General features: G+C 37.0%; 3 protein-coding genes and 1 non-coding gene across 5 annotated transcripts; 2 read left to right on the top strand and 2 right to left on the bottom strand.

Annotated features, from left to right (window-relative positions):
* The first annotated feature begins 831 nt into the window (after positions 1-831).
* TRNAK-CUU (transfer RNA lysine (anticodon CUU)) lies at positions 832-904 on the top strand. Its single transcript has one exon. It is a non-coding gene; the product is annotated as a tRNA-Lys (tRNA).
* LOC132631771 (probable aminotransferase ACS12) lies at positions 876-8,977 on the top strand. 2 transcript variants are annotated; one of them, XM_060347473.1, is made up of 4 exons: positions 876-1,563; positions 2,015-2,149; positions 7,595-7,755; positions 7,901-8,977. In XM_060347473.1, the coding sequence occupies exons 1-4, from the start codon at positions 1,129-1,131 to the stop codon at positions 8,742-8,744; spliced, it is 1,575 nt and encodes a 524-aa protein (XP_060203456.1). In that variant the 5' UTR covers positions 876-1,128; the 3' UTR covers positions 8,745-8,977. The 2 variants fall into 2 exon arrangements, with proteins under 2 accessions (XP_060203456.1, XP_060203457.1); XM_060347474.1 differs by having other exon boundaries at positions 1,425-1,563; positions 2,025-2,149.
* A 37-nt stretch (positions 8,978-9,014) lies between these two features.
* Positions 9,015-10,292, bottom strand: LOC132631772 (uncharacterized). Its single transcript, XM_060347475.1, has 2 exons — positions 9,337-10,292; positions 9,015-9,147 (listed from the first exon to the last, which is right to left on the bottom strand). The coding sequence occupies exons 1-2, from the start codon at positions 10,207-10,209 to the stop codon at positions 9,040-9,042; spliced, it is 981 nt and encodes a 326-aa protein (XP_060203458.1). The 5' UTR covers positions 10,210-10,292; the 3' UTR covers positions 9,015-9,039.
* A 4,231-nt stretch (positions 10,293-14,523) lies between these two features.
* LOC132631770 (uncharacterized) lies at positions 14,524-18,395 on the bottom strand. The gene is made up of 5 exons (XM_060347472.1): positions 18,073-18,395; positions 17,905-18,010; positions 16,164-16,262; positions 15,941-16,081; positions 14,524-15,869 (listed from the first exon to the last, which is right to left on the bottom strand). Exons 1-5 carry the CDS (start codon positions 18,258-18,260, stop codon positions 14,667-14,669), a joined length of 1,737 nt encoding a protein of 578 aa, XP_060203455.1. The 5' UTR covers positions 18,261-18,395; the 3' UTR covers positions 14,524-14,666.
* Between the last annotated feature and the right edge of the window lie 731 nt (positions 18,396-19,126).

Below are 19,126 nucleotides of genomic sequence, written 5' to 3'. Positions count from 1 at the left end.
CTTAACATTTTTTATTTTATCTTTAATGTGTTGATTTATCACCACCATAAATGACTCATTTTAAAAGCACAAGTTCAAAAGATAAGTTCACAAAACAATAACTTGGACAAAAACAACTATCAACTAAGAGCCCGTTTGGATTGACTTATAAGTTGCTTATAAGTTGCTTATAAGCTGTTTTCAGCTTTTTTGAGTGTTTGGCTGGCCAGCTTAAAGTCATTTTGTGCTTAAAATAAGCTCAAAAAAATAATTGAGCCCATTTGACTTAGTTTATCTAAAGCAGCTTATAAGCTGAAAACAACTTATAAGCCAAAAAAAATAAGTTAGACTACCCTAACTTATTTTTTTTAGCTTATAAGCTGCAAACAGCTTATAGGCATAAGCCCATCCAAACAGGCTCTAAACAAGCGAGCAAGATTATGGAGGACATTTTAGACAATTCATCACTCCGCTAAAGTTTTCATTTGCATTATTGATTTATTTTAAAAGCACAAAGTTTCAAAAGATGAGTTCAAAAAATAATGCTCCCTCCGTCCCAAATTATTTGACACTTTTCACTTTTCGAGAGTCAAACGAGTTGGTCTGTGACTGTAATTTTTCCATATGTCTTTTAAATATTTTTATTAATTATGGTGACTTATAGTACTTTTTACGTAGTATCTAAATATGTAAATTTTATTTCAAAAAATTTAAAGATTCTATGTTGAAATGCACTGTCAAAATTAAAAAATTTGACTCTCGAAAAGCGAAAAGTATCAAACAAATTGGGACAGAGGGAGTAACTTGGACAAAACACGTGTGATAAAACAGTAAATAAAACCAACCAAGCAAGCCCGTCTAGCTCAATTGGTAGAGCGCAAGGCTCTTAACCCTGTGGTCGTGGGTTCGAACCCCACGGTGGGCGATTTATTGTTTTACTCGTGCCAAAAACGGCAAGAGAAGAGAAGGGGAATTGGTTATGGAGGAAGAAAACAAAAACGACAAGAGAAAAGGGGAATATTTTAGATGGAGGTCATTTCGGACAATTCGTCACTGAACAGAATCCCAATCTTGCCTCTACAGCCAAGCAAAGCACACTTGGAAAAGAGCAAGAATCTAAACCCTTGTGGACATCGCCACCTCATATGAATGACACGAACCCGTAACTCCGAGCCTAATCCGAACAACGACGACAAGGACAGTGTCGGAACTTCAGGGATGAGACTGGTTGTGCCTTTACAAGGTGTAGTTCAAGGTAGAGGTGGCCTCATTTTAGGTTCACTTATTCCTTGTGCTCTTTTCTACTTCCTTCAATTCTACTCTAAACGACACCGTTCTACTAAACCCCCGTCTTCTTCTTCTTCTTCATCCCAGAATCTCCCCGAGTTACAACGTTCGTCTTCCCGTTTAAATCTGTCAACACGTGGGTCTAATGGACGTGTATTCTTGTCGTCAAGGGCTAGTTTCGTAAATGCACCCAATGACTCTCCCTATTACATTGGAATGGATAGGTTTCGAGCCGATCCGTATAATGAATTGGATAATCCTAACGGCATTATTGATCTAGGAATTGCCGAAAACAGGGTACTTGTCTATGATTTTTGCTAATTTACGGGTTCATTTCGAGTTGATTTCTCAAATCTGTCACTCACCTACTCCCTCCGTCATATACAGTGTTTGTTTGACTGGGCACAAAGTTTAAGAAAGAGACGCTTTTGAATCGTGTGGTCTAAAACAAGCCAAATAAAATTTTTGTGGCTAAAAATCATACCTTTCAGGGTAAAATGAGAATTTTAGAGTTAAATTGTAGTGAAATATAGAAAGGTGTCATTCTTGTCGTATAAATTGGGCCGGAGGGAGTAATAGATATTATCTCAGAAAGTCACCTTTCTTCTTGATTGCAATTTCTTTCTACAAAGAAAGTGACTTTCTGAGGTAATAACTACTATTAGTTGAGTGATCATATGAGAAATCAACCTGTTTATTGGAAATGAATGGTTTTACAATGTAATTCTTCTTCTGTATTTGTTCGAAGTTGTCGTTAGATTTGATAGAGAAGTGGATTTCGAGCAATTTGAACGGTTCCATGCTTGGAGGAGGTGGTGATGGATTGAATATCAATGGAATTCTTACATACCAGCCATTTGATGGATTGGCAGAGCTGAAACTGGTAATGCATTTTTGTGTTCATTTCATTTTTTCTGAAACCTTCTCTACTGGAACTCGCCCCCAAGTACAGTGATACTTCTTGCCTTAAGGCCTGTTTGGTATGATATAAATTCTTTTCAGCATAATAAATGAAGGATGAGGGTGGGGAATGGAAAAAGTGGTATTTGGTGAGATGCTTACACTTTTATAGGAGCAAGTGATACGAGTAGGCATCGAGTGGAAACTAGAATATGCCTCAATACCCAACTTGTTGGCATAGTAATAGCCGTTCTTGTTATGGATCTGAGTTGTTTTCCCTTTTTTCTGTGGAAAATATTTTCTTTAAAGAGAACACTTTAAATTGTTTTAGAGTTTGAATGGAACCATTTGTATTCCCCTCCTATCATACTAAAAATAATAATGGGAGTTCTTACTTGAGTTTTTCGGCAGTTTAATTTCTATTACTCCACTATATTAGTACAATAAATTAGTTTGTATACAAACTATTGGCCAGCAATTAATGGTACTTATCCTTGCAGCGCAATAAGATGAATAAATAGACTTTCCTTTCTTGAATAAATGCACCTCTTTGTATCTTCAATATTCTTCCTCTTTCTTATTTTAATTTTCTATGGTATTTCTTACAGTTTGATTTTCAATATCAGTTGTTACATTCCTTTGCTTGTTAACCAAAAATTTCATGAAGTAACTCGTACGTCAATGAAATAAAGTTGTTATTCTTGAAACAAAATTGGTTAGTCCTAAGAATGCAAATTGATGAGGAAAATAAAGGAATAGATGCCTACCGGATATGCATATTATGTTGAAAATCTAGGCACAAGTATATATCAGTGTTTTAAAAGGCGTTTTTGGGGCGAGCCTCGGGGCGAGCCCTGAGGCGGGGCGTACCAAAAATGCCCCGGGGCGATGGGTCGGGGCGAAAGTCTCCAAAGGCGTACGCCCAGCAATTTGGGGCGTACGCCCGGGCGTTTGGGGCGAGTTTTTTTTTTGTTGGGGCGTGTTGGGGCGTAAGCCTAGAAAACTTCTTCAAACTAAAACGAAATTTGTTAAATAAGTCCTTAATATAATGCCCAAATTCTCAAAAGTCAACATGTAATTACTCAAATGTTTTAAAAAGGAACTGAAACATTAAATTTAAAAGTCAAGACCTTTTTTTATTGCTAGAAATTAGAATGTCTAATGTATAGTCTTTTCCAACTATTTATCTTGTCTTCTACTATCTCAAAAAAGTAACGAGCAGTCACCTGTACTTGTAAGTAGCATATAATAGATTGCTCTAATTAGTTTTTTTGTGGGGGGTGGAGCATATATATATATATCACTTATTTATAGTTTTCTTCAATTTTTTACGCTATTTCACCTATTTAAAAGTATTTGTTATAATTATATCATTTTATAAAATACTAAAAATTAAAACCCCATGGGGCTTACGCCCCGTGCCTCGGGGCTTACGCCTCACTGAGGCAGACGTAAAACGCCCCGCCTTACGTCTTCGCCTTTTAAAACACTGGTATATATCAAGAAAAAAATGAAAATCTAAGCACAAGTCTTATAGTCTATCGATCCCATCTTGCTTTATGATCACAAAACGTGAAAAGAAAATTCACCTTGTTGTTTTGGTACGAAAATAACTTCTCAAAGAAAATGCTTTAAACAATTCTTTATTACCCCTTTCCCATGTTACTTCTTGGAGTGTTGATGTTGTAGAGTATATCTTGATAATTTCTAGATTCTATTGTCAATCGACAATTGGAGAACGGAGTTCATAAGTTTATGTGGAAGCATATTATTAAGTCCCACGTTGGTTGAGGGAAATGGCTTGTGGTCTCCTTATATTGTCTTGGACAATTTCCCTCGTGGACTAGCTTTTAAGGTTGAATTAGACCCAAGATTTATTTCTTCACATGGTATTAGAGTCAGACCCATCGATCCCTGTTGTTGTGTTTCTCAATGTTAGATGATCGCGTTATGTGATTCACACTCCAACTTTCTGATCCTGCGCATTTCGGAGTGTTAGATCCCACATTGGTCGAGAGAATGTGTTATAGTTTCCTTATATGGTCTTGGAGAGTCCACTCCGCGTAATCAAACTTTTGGGGTTGAGGTAGACCCAAGATCCATTTCTTCACACATATATCCCAAAATAGCTCTCCAACGTCAATGGCACATCAAACACTGATTTCCAAATTCTGCCTCAAAACCCTCCGATTCAGCACAAGTTCTAGAATAGCTGTGTCTTCTTTCAAAAAGGTAATTTTGGTCTTTCAAGTACCCTCAAAAGGCATGAGACATGCATAAGCACTAAAAGAATCATCTGAAATTCAAAGTCTCAAAAATGAATCATCTGAAATTCAAAACGTACCAATATCAGTTACATATTCTATCAAAAAAAGGTACCAATGTTACATAGAATAAAGATTTTAAAATTAACATAACACTATACAAATGTAAAAGATTCAACATATGTTACTTCGGAGATGGCGAGAGAGTAGAGTTGGCTTATTCACTGTTAAATCGTTTTACGAAAGGTTATTAAGGAGAGATGAATATATTTTCCCTCATCGTGCTATTTGAGTTCCAGGGTTCTATGTGTTTCTTTGCGTGGTTGGCAGCAAGGGGTGATATTGACAGCAGAAAACCTGAGAAAGAAGATCAACCATGTAAGTTGGTGTTTCATGTGCAAGAGTATGGGTGAAGATGTGGATCATCTGTTATTGCATTGTCAGGTGGCTAACCGACTGTGAAGAGTGGTTCTTGATTGGTTTAGGGTGAGAACAGTGAAGGAGGCATTGTATAGTTGGGGTTACAGAAGGGGGAAGAGGAGTCCTAGGGCTTGGAAAGTTTCCCCGCTAGCACTGATGTGGGTTATTTGGAAAGAGTGAAATAGGAGAGCATTCGAAGGGGTGGAACTACATATTGTAAAGTTGCAAAATAGTCTTTTGTTTCTAGTTTGCTTTTGTTGTTCCCATGAGACCCCTGTTTGTATAGAAGATTGGGTCTCCTTTTTTGAGAATCATGTTTTGATGTAGGTTCTCTCTTTTTGGTATACGGCTTGTATATGGGGTCTTTTCCCCCAATTGTTGATAAAATTATTACCTTATCCAAAAAAAAAAAAAAAAAAAAACCTTTGGTAGGAGGCATTTGGTCAAATTGATGTCTAATTAGGGATTTAAATTTGTAATTTTTCGTTATTACATAGTAATACATAGAATGCCTCATTACTACTTTTTGTTGTCGTGCCATAGCCCCAAATGGTTGAAGTTGAGGAGTAATTGGCACGTCGCTAGTGTCCAAATTTAATGAAATGAGTCCAAACACTAAAACAATATTGGGATGACACAGGTCATGACCAATGAATGTCAGTATTTGACATGGTATGACATCAGAGCACTGTCATAAATTGAGAACATGCTTCTTAGCCAGAGAGCATTATCCGATGCTCAATATTTGAAATTATCTTGATCTTGTAATCATTGAATATGACTGGGGAAGACTATAAAATTGTTCAAAGAAAAAGCTTTCCAGGTTGGGCAAATAAACTTTTGATATACCCATGTTTACAAGTAAAGTCCTTTTTGTTTTGCTCAGGAATGGGAAGGATTGGGAGGAGTTGAGGCCATAGGTTTACGTTTTGCCTGAAAATTTGATGGTCTTGTTACTTCCTCTTGTCCCGTTCCAATTTGGTTGCGTATGTTTTATGTCATGATTTATTAAGAGAAGAGTCAAAATATCAGTTAGGAGAAACATGTGGTTCCTATATTGACTTTTGTACTAAATAAAAAAAAATTGAGGGACAAAATTATATTTAAAAAGAGTAACAGAGGGTTCTACACAACTTTTTCTGGTATATAAAATGTATTAAATTTTTCTATTTATAGAGAGTGGGCCACATTTTGCTTTCCTAGGAGTATTTTATCTAATGTAAAAAAAATGTATATAGAGAACCTTTTTATTTTATATATATTTGGTATGATGATGACATGAGTTGAGCTTAAATGGAGAAACATGGTCAGTGAGGATTCATATAGCCAACCCCAACTTGTTTGGGATTGGGGCGTAGTTGTTGGACCACATTTTGGGCGTAGTTGTTGGACCACATTTTGGGACAACCTGGGAAAAAAAAAAACAAGAGAAGTATTTTTGGAGGAAGGAGTATTAACCAGCATCACTAAAGGTGCGCTTGGCCTTGAAGTTAGGTGTAAAGGCAGTCTGAGTACTTCACATTGCGTAAGCACCACTTTGGCATAGGCACTAACGTGATGGCATGCACCTTGGCTCTCATGGTCTGTCTTGAAGAGGTTGGCACTAAACAATAGATAGAGCTAGCAAAACAATATATATAGCTGAAAGATTTCATGGATAAATATGATAGTGATTAGGAATAGAAAATTAGAGATTTGTTGTACAGATGTACTGCTTGTATACATGAATACCATGGGTTTTCTCCCAATATCAATAATATTATTTACTTTATCCTAAAAAAAATTGCACTTGCTTGTGGATCAAAAAGTTAAAATAGTTTTTGAACTTGATTACAATTGTTGACTCCCTATATCTCATTTAATTGCAGTAATCATTTTTCCCGATGTAACTGTTATTCGTATTTATAGTTATTTTTTCTTGCATTACACGTGTATTCACCCCCCCCCCCCCCCCCCCGATGTACGTCTTTCTTCACTAAAGTGCAGTTGCTTGATGCATTTCCATGCTTTTGGCTTTTGACAACATCGTCTCCAATGGATAAGAACTTTGTACCAATACCTAATTTGTACTGTGTGCTTCTCTTTTATAGTTATTTTTTCTTCGTATTTATAGTTATTTTTTCTTGCATTACACGTGTATTCACCCCCCCCCCCCCCCCCCCCCGATGTACGTCTTTCTTCACTAAAGTGCAGTTGCTTGATGCATTTCCATGCTTTTGGCTTTTGACAACATCGTCTCCAATGGATAAGAACTTTGTACCAATACCTAATTTGTACTGTGTGCTTCTCTTTTGGATTTCTAAGATTCTTCAGCGACCCGAATCCAGGGATCTTAATTACATCAATTTCTTGTCTGCCAAAATGTGCCTTCATTAATGGAAAAAGAGATTAAAATGAGGCAGGTATTCCATGGAATTAGTCAAGGTGCGCGCAAACTAGCCGGTAAACCATGGTTATTGGAAAAAAGATATTAAAATTAGACTTCCAGATTACTGGTGCAGATTTTCCAGGAGTTCACCTAATTTTTTCTTGGGGATTTGGAACATACTAGTGTGGTTAATATTCATGTAATTTTGGTTTGTTCTTTACATTCCACCTATTGTAGTTTCAGTCTCTTTGGCAATTTAAGTTGTCTGCTGTCTAATAGGTAGCACTATTATTTGTTTTAACGTCTAATTAAATCACTTCTATCAGAGGATTTCTTCTAAAGGATATATTGTAACATTTTAATCTTAATCTTGTAGGCCATGGCAGGATTCATGTCTCTGGTCATGGGAGAAAAAGTGTCATTTGATCCATCTCGAATGGTGTTGACATCTGGTGCAACTCCGGCCATTGAGGTTCTGTGCTTTTGTTTGGCTGACCATGGGAATGCTTTGCTTGTTCCAACACCCTATTATCCTGGGTAATTTCTAATTTCAACCTGATTTTAATGTGACATCACGTTGTCTTTTTCCATCTCCTATATTTCTCCTCCCTCCCCCTCTTTCTTTCTATATGTGTGCATACTGGTGCTGTGCAGCTCGTGTGTAACTAGATTCTATCTGCAGTTTTGATAGGGACATAAGATGGAGAACTGGTATAGATCTAATACCTGTTCACTGTCGTAGCTCCGATGCTTTCGTGGTGAACATCACAGCTCTTGATCAAGCATTTAGTCAGGCAAGAAAGCGAGGGCAAAAGGTTCGTGGAATACTTATCTCAAACCCATCTAACCCTGTAGGGAACATACTGAGTAAGGATATGCTACTTAGTCTCTTAGATTTTGCGAGGGAGAAGAACATCCATGTAATATCAGATGAAATATTTTCTGGATCTAATTACGGCGGTGAACAGTTTGTAAGCATGGCTGAAATTCTTGATGAAGAGGATCCTGTCAGGGACAGGGTTCACATAATATATGGATTATCCAAAGACCTTTCCGTGCCAGGGTTTAGGCTGGGTGTTCTGTATTCCTTCAATGAAAATGTTGTGGCAGCATCTAAAAAGTTGACAAGATTTTGTTCTGCTTCAGCACCAACGCAGAGCCTATTAGTTGCAATGCTTTCAGATGCTGGGTTCATCAAGGATTATATGAGAACGAACAGAGAGAGATTGCGAAAAGTGTTTGACTTATTCGTGGCAGGTCTAAAACAATTTGGCATCGAATGCATGAACAGCAGTGCAGGCCTGTATTGTTGGGTTAATATGAGCAGATTGATTTCCCCTTATAATGAAAAGGGAGAGCTTGAGCTGTGGGAGAAGCTCTTGGATGTAGCTAAGATAAACGTGACTCCAGGGTCAGCTTGCCATTGTATTGAACCTGGATGGTTCAGATGTTGTTTTAGTACGTTAGCAGAAAAGGACATTCCTGTAGTTATGGAACGGATACGTAAAGTTGTTGAACGTAGTTAGGCTTCCTGATTAAAATGTTTATAGCTTTAACGTAAGGTATATGGCTGTGTTAGTTATGTCATCTTTTTATGAGAGTGCGCTGTTTCTATTTTGGAATTCAATATGTACATTATTGACACTTTATACTGAAGTTGCACTCGTGTTGCCAATTTAAAACTTCAAGCTGTACATTAGAATGTGAAACATGTTGCACAAGTAGAAATTAAGAATGGATAATAGAAATGACTTTCATATTTGACGGGACAGCTAAGCTGTTTCAAAGTTGTGCCAAACTGTCAATCAAGATGCGCATCTTTCAGATTAGTTTGAGTTGCAACTGCCTCTTCCACTTGTTGTGCAGTTCGCCAATGCTGTTGCCAATTCCAGCGATGCAGCATCCAAAAGCATCATCATCCATCATTTCCTGCAACAAGTATTATAATGGATGTCTTTCAAATTTCAGCCTTGGTTGAAATATGTTGTTCTAAGTGTGGTATATATGAATAGGATTAAGTAGAGAACATCTTACTGCTATTTAATGCAAGGTATTATGCCTGTGTTTACTAGTTGTTAGGATATACAGAATAAGTGTTGATGTTTTCCAGAGAACTACCTTAGAGAAGCTCCGCTTCTGCATTTGGATGGTTTTCCTTTGGTGACTTCTTCTTCGGCTCATCATTATCAGCTCACCTAGAGTTAGTGGATGTCTTACTTTGATGCTTCTATTCTTATCACGATCTAGATTGTTGTTAAGTGCTTTTGGAGGAACATGAGAACCTCCTTTTTCAGGGTTACTGCAGTTCTGAAGAAAGCTAGTATTAGGTGATAACAAAGGGAAGAGCTTTTCCAGAAAAGCAGTCCCAACTAGGCTTGTAGTTCCAGTAGCATAACTGAGAAGACTGCTGCCAGTTTCAGAAGTTGGTGAAAGAGGACCCGTCAGCTGGCTGTCGCCTACGTGTGCTGTCGGAGAAGTTTGCTCGACAGGAACAGCACTTGAAATGTCCAGAGTTGGTATGAGGCCATTAGCAAGGAGTGAAGGGACTGAGCTGAAGGATTCATAGATTGATTCAGAATCAGATGCCTCAACTTCTGATTCGGACATCTCATCTTCTTCACAATGAGCATGTTGATCGATGTAATTATCAATGCCAGCCCAAAAGTTGTCCCTACCTTCTTGCACATCTCTAACGGTTGAAGGTAAGCCAATGATATTTTTGCGTGGAGATGTCTGGGAGAAGAAAGGAAGTGGTGTTCCTGGCTTTTCTTCCCATTCAAAGGGAACAGAAGCAATAAGCTTAACTGGGGGTGTAAACGTAAACGTGCCATTAGTTGTAGCAACAGGCTTTGGTTTCCAATCCTTTATTGGTATTCCTGGTCTTTCTTCCCATATAAATGGAATGGAAATTTGTTGTCTCTCTCTCTTGCAAGTTGAATCCCCAGACGGGTTGTTTTCCGCCATTGGAGGAACATATATCGTCATTGCCATTTTCGTTTTTTATTTGCTGAGCGAACAACACACATACATATATATATATATACAGCAGAGAGTAAGTGGGTTAGAGGAGTTTGCAACTAAACCTACATGCCAACCGCACCATTTATGCAAAGAAAGATTAGGCGAACGTACTGTCTGTTATCAATAATAATAATATATATTACTATGACAATCTCTTTCTTAATTTGTCTCTCTTAAACACTTTGACTAACGATTTTTGGGCAAATTCTTTTTGTTGAAGAAGCGTGCTGTCATAGCCATTCGAAGAACCGGTCAACAAACTTGATCTGACTTACCAAACTCTATTAAGTTAATTTTGGTAAACTTTGGCTGGGGTTCAATGTTCAATAGAAACATTAGTGCTCTCTGAACTACTTCAATAGGAAAAGTGCTAAGAGGCCCTCTCTATTTTGGTCAATTTGCCACCTGGGTGAGACTGATAGGGTAAAATTCACGAATAGTCACATTTTGACCCGTGTAATTAAATAACCACTATCATGCAATTTTAAATGTTACGATGATAGCTATTTTTCAAAAACATGACCAAAAAGTAGCCAGTAAACCTTATTTCTACGTTACTTTCCACAACTATTTTTTCTTCCAAGTACTATTGAAGCTCAAGAGAATGTTTCTCTCTTCTTTTTTCCCCATCGATCGAGTGCTTCAAACGTGTATAAAACAAGACAATCACATATAGGCTATTTCAAGCTTCTTGATGGTTAGGTGCCTCCTCACAAAGGGGTCGCAATGATCAGGCCTAGGTGACTGTTTATCAAAAACACAAGTCTTTGCAAAGTCATAAGGGAACTGTAGCCTTAGCTGCTCGTGACCAAAAAACCATCAGTTTCGCTTGGTGGGCCGGGAATACCCGACTTATCAATTTATCTGGTAAACTACTAGTAATAACTATCTTATTCCAGTTAGTTATTTTTATTGGATGAGTAACTTGACACTTGTTGGTAAAGAATCGAATTCTAATTTTTAACTATTTTGAAGCCAAGTATGCTTAGAATTAGGGGTGTCAAATGAGAGAAGATTGGGATGGATTTGGGCGGATAAAAGTGTGATAAGCTAATAATAACTCCCCCCCTTAAAAATGATCTAATAGTACTACTTAAGACACAATATTACAAAATTATAAGATACTTTTTCTTATTTACTAAACATAACTTAATTACAAAACATATCAAATTTGGAAAAATTAAAAGCCTTCCCTAACCCTTCCCCTTTTCCCCAAAGTTATTTGGGCTGAAAAGCGGGTCATAACTCAACCCCTCCAATTCTTACTATGTTTTATTTAATTTATTTGTTCTTTATATTTAATTATCTAATTAAACTATCTTTTTTTCGTTATTATGACCATATATTATGACATATCAAATACAAAATATTTTTGAAAATAGTTTGACAATTTTTTATGGGTCAATTTGGATGTCATATCAACCAAATTTAAGATGAGCTGAAATGGATTGGGCTGAAATATGTTGAGCTAATAAATGGACGGGTCTAACTTGAACAGATTATGTTTTCATGGGCTAATTTTGCTACCCCTACTCAGAATCAGGATCATTAACCTTACCTACTACATTAACTACAATTAGCTAGATCTTCAAATGAAAAAAACATCGATTATCAAGTATTTTTACTAAATGATAAAACAATAGCTTACCTTCTTGGTCATCTAAGCAAACAGATAATTAAAGCAAGACTTGTATCAGAGCCTTAAATAGTACATCTCCACTATTAAATAGGCAAATAAATTTGGGTCTAAAGTTCATAATTTTATGCTGAACCCATTGTGCCGATCCAATTTGAATAAAACGTACAATAAAAAGAATTTGTCGTTCTCATTTTACGCTAAAATAATTTACTTAATAAAGGAAGACAACCACAATTGCCTCTTATTCCTGACAAGGCTCACGGATTTCTTTATATATGGTGATTTACTCGCACTTTTGCTCAGCAGAATAAAACCTATACTAATATCTTGGAAGTTATCTTTTTATACTTGATCAAAGGTGTAAACTTCCAATTTCGGTTCAAGCAATCGATAAAATTGATTAAACTTTTGGTTGGAATATAATTAGATTTTGGATTATTTGTGATATATTTTAGTGGCCTATTTTCCTCTTCACTTAGTTTCTTTTTGCCTCCAAAAATACAGTAAAGCTGCAAATCAGTGCCTTAAAAGTAATGAACCTCATAAGTCATAACTGCGAAAACTCCACTAAAGGAACCTGGATAAAGTTTCTTTCTAAGTGCTTTTTATTCCTATATCTTTTTTCTGGATGTTGGGACTGCTGGTCGATTTATCTTTGGCATATCAATAATTGCATACGTGCAGGAGTACAATAGAAATAGATAAGGGTAAAGAATTTAACAGTAAGATGTGTCATGCTACTCAAATGCAGCTTATTCATATATAGTTATTTGCATATACATTAATTAATATGATTATCCTTTTTGGAACCAACAACAAAAGATACAAATTTAGTAAGTGGAATGAAACTAAATTTAAAAAATAAAAAGTTTTAACTCAATGCATCTTGCAGTAGATTATATGATGAATCACATGTTGCCTTTAAACTGTAGGAGCATCACTAAAATAGGATGAAGATGGAGCACATAGGATTATATTTGAAGTAATCGTTTTCAGGCTTTTGGATCTCTTTTTAGAACAATCACAAGAACAAAAACATATCTCCCTGGAGATTTTACTTGGTCAACTATGACAATTTTGGGAGCCTGAAACTGTGGAGGACATTTTCATAGCTTTGCTCTACGGACTCGGTGGAATAGCATGTTCTCACAAGTTTCTTGAATTAATGAATATAAAAGGAAGAATTTTTATTAACTTCTATCTCCATCTTAACATTTAACTTTAGAATTTGAGATTTCTTTAAGTCTGAACAAAAATAAATCAGCATGGAAAAGTGCAATAATTATCCAACAACAGATTTATAAATTATGGATACACCACAAACAATACACAAAATATCTTAGATCACAATCATTCAATGCGTGCAACCAAGCAGAAGTCATTCGCAACTTCATTGACTTATTCGGTATTTTGCTTTTGATGTCAAACCAGAAATAACATTACTTTTACTCTTACATCTGGATATAAAGGTAGACGTTGACAACTTCCAGTACTGTATCAAAAGCAACTACTTGATTCTACTACATATAGCCACACTCAAACAAACAGGTAGTAAAATTGTACACCTTCAAGCATAGCAACATATGATTTTGCACGTGGCAATTAGAAGCAGAAGCCAAATAAACGTTATACTCTTAAAGAACTTAATCTTCCCACTACACGAGCTGCAAGAATAAAAAATCAATTCACATAAACTTTCATAACTAAAACGTGGGAAAAGAGTCAAAAATACCCCTCTACTTTGGAAAAATGGCTAAAAAAATCCTCCGAACTTATTTTGGGTCAAAAATACCCCTCCCATCCTTAAAGTTTTCAAATATACCCCCAAAATAACCCGAAATCATTTTTTAAACCCGCTCCATCATTTAAATCCGACCCAACTAAATAATAACCCATAAGATCCCCTTATTCCCTCAATACTTAGGTTTGAAGTTTGAGGGAATTGGGAGAATAAAGGGATCTTATGGATTATTATTTAGTTGGATCGGGTTTAAATGATGAAGCAGGTTTAAAAAATGATTTCGGGTTATTTTGGGAGATAATTTCCGTCAAGCAAGGGTATATTTGAAAACTTTAAGGATGAGAGGGGTATTTTTGACCCAAAATAAGTTCGGAGGATATTTTTAGCCCTTTTTCCAAAGTAAAGGGGTATTTTTGACCCTTTTCCCTTAAAACTTTTCACAAAAAAAAAAAAGATGATTTTTCACTCTTTAAGAACTGAATTTCCCCAATCTCTGAGCCGCCAAACAATTTTGTTAAACATAAGTGGAGCCACATAGACTTACAAGAACGAATACTCATCAAAAAAAAAAAAAAAGTTGAACTCAGACTGAGATTCTTTTTCAAGAACAAAGCTGCCAAACAATATGATTCACATAAAGAATTATAACGAAAACGATGAAATGGACAAAAAGGAAAAAATAATAGCAAAACTGGCTATAGTAGCAGGCGAAGCGAACTGAGGGAAGGACACATACAATACTATTTTCTGAAGGATAAATCTGCAACTATAATAAAGATGCAAGCTACGTGAGGACGACTAAAACTTTCACATCAACCATAATTTGGGAGTGATTAGATAGAACAATAACGATATTAGTCATGAAGTTCAGTCGTGAAATAGAACTGAAAGAAATTTGACCAAATATTGGAAGAAAAGCAAACCTGAAATTAGAACACCCAACGGAGAAGAGCAAGAGAACTGAAAGAGTAGTCGTGAAATATAATAGTATACAAGTTTACTATGTCCACAGCATAATACTTCCAACAGGAAAATTCAAATCCACAATTAAGCCTTTCGCTTACCTGACACATGTCTTCGCGCTAGCGACAACTTGGACCTTTTAGGAAGACTCTTTTCATCTTCACTATCCTCACTGTCCAATACAATCACTGCTTCACATTTTGGAGATTCTTTTTCCTGTTGCTTCATGTTCTTGTTAAAGTTTGCATCCTCATCTTGGTTGGGCTGCTTATGATCACATAAGTCCTCACATGAAAGGGGATGATTAACTTGAGCTGCGGAATGAGAGGTCAACTGAAAGCTATTGTCTTTACCCTCTCCAAAGTGCTCTACAGCTTGTAGTGGCAGCTTCTTGGAAGTCCCACATGGATTAGATGACTTCCTTGTCCATGCATCACAAGTATCACCAATTTGTGAAGTAAAACATAAACTGGACGCTGAATCAGTGCATGCATCAGAGTCTGAAACAGGTAGGTTATGAGATGGAGCTAAATTCTCTTTGTCACCCTTGTGCTGACGTTGAGATGAACTGGATGTGCTAAATGGATGTCTCCTGCCAGTTAAACCCAGCTTCTTATGCCTTGTGGATAAACCATTTCCACCTTGATCAGAAGCCTTTTTATGAGGTTGCTTATTGTCATGACCAGGGTGGGTCCCTGACAAAGAAAGAGATGGACATGATGCAGTGGACTGAAGTTGGAGTGAAAGCTGAGGCTTGATCTGCAATTTCTCAATATCCTCATGTTTTTGGCTGAAATCATTTGAGTTTAGCAACAGCTTCTTTCTACTCGGATTTATGCTAACATTTCTCATGTCACTATCATTTGGATTAGCAGTTTCCCCTGAATTTCTTACAGCCTGTGGCAAGGGCTGTATATCGGCATAATTCAGAAAAATACTTTGGGATTGCATACTGGTAGAACATTGACTTTGTGACGTATAATCCTTCTTCTCACCATTTCTAACTTTAGATGGACTCACAATTTCTAAAGACAGTTTCTTGGTGCTCTGTTGTACTTTATCCTGATTCAAGTCGTACTCGATGGGAGCTTGTTTGCTAACTTCCATCTGCTTATTTAAGATATGATCAATTGGCACTTCACTCGCAGTCTCACCATTCTGTCTTTGTGCACGTCCAGCAGAGTCTAGCGACAACTTTCTGCTGAGTCCACATAATCCCTTCTGGTTTACAAAAAGATCAGGTACCTCAGACTCGGATTTTGGTAAATCTAATTCTTTGGCTTCAACCTGCAGGGATCATGTGTGAGTTTGGTCAAAAATTAATAAACATAATCACGTTCATCTAAGCATCTGCTTACAATTCCTTCTCTTGCATTTGTAAGAGTTTGGATTTCTTGGTCATGACCACCAAAATCACTTGCTCCAGCCTTGGCGTACTTTTGAGTCATTGATCTTGCCTTGTGGTCAAATGCTTGTCTATTATATTTGTACTCCGTGCTCTGTGCATTATAGGCATAACGACATTACAATCGAATTGGGTAGGTTAGGTTCTAGTACCGCACTGCAAAAATATTGACTCACCGCGTCATGCATTAACCCATCATCAGGATTTGGTTCACTTAATAACAAACCTATACTTGTAAAGAGGGTTGAAATGTTCAAAGATGGCTGCCATGCTCCCTGGTTTATTGAAATGACCACCACTATGAGCATTATATATAAAGATATAAACTTTCGTTAAATTTATGAGAGTTAAAGATTGCATGTACCCAGAAAAGATAGATAACAGAGATCCAAAAAAAGTATAATACACAGCGAAAGTATGATGTTGAAGTTGTGCTATTATTCTGCAATCAGTAAGTAGAGTTTTGGCATGTGAAGACTCTTATACATTAGTTCCCTATGTGTGAAGTCCAATAAGAATATTCAAGCAGAATGAATACCGTTACTTGATCAATAATATACAAGAAGATTGCTTGAAATCCTTCCTAGAGAGGAGATTTGATCCTTTGATGCATATCCGGCAAGCAGAAACTATCAGCAATTGTGACCATTGTCATGTGATAAAAAGGAATTGATTTGACTACAGCACACACGGTAGATTCATTGGGAAACCACAAAAAGAGCAAGAGGGCTTGCATACTTTATTTCTTACAGTAAAGAATATTGTGCGAGCACGGTCTTTATACCTTATTCAGGAATATAAGAAAATTAATCTGATTGAAACAGCACCAAGGGCAACTTTGGGAGTAGATGACATTAGTTTAAAATGTACTCAATCAATACGAAGAATGATTTGAAGAAACAAAACCTTTATATATAGATAAGCTACAGAGATGAATGAAAGCCACTAAGCAGTCAGATTGCTTGTGAAAGCAAAAAGCGCACATAAAAGATATCAAATGCTAGTTGCAGTCCAGGATGTCAAAAAATATTCCATTCCATGTCAGCCAATCTTAACCAAGGATTAATATCAATTAAAGCCTTAGAGACAATTAATAGATGAGATGTTATACCCGATCGATCACTTGTACAAGCTCGTAACTTAAGCTATTTCATGTTTCTACCAACACTTTGAAGCGAACATGAAATGATATTTATACAAGCCCTCTGGGAGAAGGCAACTTCCAAATCCCCTTCACTTGTTACTGTATCATGGTTTTGAGACAATAGTATGCTACTGCTATATGAACATACTATGAAAGTTGCAGTAGTTTGAGTTTCCACATTTAGAAGACAAAGTAGAATATAAACAAAGACAAGGGCAAATCCCCAAGACTCTAAGTAGTTTGATCATACAAGCACGCAAGGGTGTGGCCTAGTGGTTGATGAAGTTGGTTGAGAACCATGAGGTCTCAGGTTCAAATCCTAGCAGAGACAAAAACACTAGGTGATTTCTTCTCATCTGTCCTAGCCTTGCTGGATAGAGTTACCTGGTGCTTGTTGCTGGTGGAAGGTGGAACGTATCCCGCGGAAATAGTCGAGGTGCGAGCAAGCTGTCCCGGACACCGCGTTTATCAAAAAAAGTTGATCATACAAGTTCTATTTAACTGGAAATTTTCGACTCTCAATCGTAGCCATTTTACAACTGCTTTCAAATGCCCTCAACAGAGGGAGGGATCTTTTAAAATTCACATAACAGTACTAGTATTATGACCTTAAAAGTCTCTCATTAACTTTTTGGACCCCAGAAGATTTCTTTACCAAATTTAGATGCTCTATGAGGATCCTAGTCAAGCCATTATTACTTAGTTAAAAAATAATACCAGTAATCTCACTAGATCCTATTATTGAGTAATGAGCAGTAAACATGGTATATTACCTTAGGAGGAAGATTGAGAATATCCAAGCAAATACGGCCAGCATTATCAATGTTAGGATGATAAATGGGGGTTACGAAAGTGACAATGGGGGGCTGAAACGGGTACCTGCTCAAATTAAACAACCAAATAAATATTAAGTCTCAAGAGATTCAAAGGGAAAAAGGTACCTTTCAGGTATGTGAATTTTGAGGTCAAAGAGTCCTTGAGCATAGACAGTTGCTTGAGGGCCTTCAATTTGGGCGTGAATAGAAGAAAGAGAGGAAGAAGAAGTAAGAGAAGCGCCTGGAGGTGGATCTGTGAGAAGGAGCTTAAGCTCTCTTTGCATACGCAGATTCAGCCTTGCCTCTTGAGCCATTTGCCCTTTTTCCTATCATCCAATTTGGAGTTCCGAGTGGAGAGACACCAATTTCAATAAGGGATGGATCCCGCCTCAAAATTCAAAGTTTTCCTCAATTCTCTTCTTTTTTTTAAAGTCAAACCATCTTTTATTTAAATAAATGAATTTATTACATCTTTTACACATGAAAGGGATGTTTGGTACGGTGGAAACTGTTTTTCTTTTCAAAATAAATAATTTCCTACTTATCTTCTAATATTCGCTTGATTGGTAAAAAATATCCACCCAACCCCCACTCTCACCATATCACACCCACCCCATGCCTACCCCCACCACACCACACCTACCCCACACCAACTCGTAGCACCCCACTAATTTCAAACGCACTTCACCTTCACCCACCTTTATCCCACGCCACTACCTACCACCTTCATCGCCCCACCATCGCAAGGTGAAGTGACACCTCTCATATACCAAGAAACTCAATTAATTTTTTAACGAAAAAGGGCTAAATATACCCATGTACTGTTGGAAAAGGGTCAAATATATCTCTCGTTATACTTTGGGTTTAGATATACCCCTGCGGTTATACTTTGGGTTCAAATATACCCCTCCTTCGTTAAAATTGTTCAAGGTGGACACCAAATCTGACATGGCGCTGACAACTCGGTCAGGTGTACACCACGTGGCATGCCACCTCACCGTCCTATTGTTAATTTCCGCCATTTCCACTTCTTCACCTTCCTCTTCCTCTTCCATTTCCACTTAAAAACATCCCCTTATCTTTAAATGTTTCCATACGGAAGATTAATTTAGGGTTGATCTAAAGGAAATATGGGACTTATTGCATCCTACTGTGTATCAGTTAATTTGAGTTTGACTGT

Source organism: Lycium barbarum, chromosome 3, assembly GCF_019175385.1.
Source record: "Lycium barbarum isolate Lr01 chromosome 3, ASM1917538v2, whole genome shotgun sequence".
NCBI classification, from domain to species: domain Eukaryota; kingdom Viridiplantae; phylum Streptophyta; class Magnoliopsida; order Solanales; family Solanaceae; genus Lycium; species Lycium barbarum.
The sequence above is the reverse complement of the archived record's forward strand: the minus strand, read 5'-3'. Positions and strand labels throughout refer to the sequence as shown.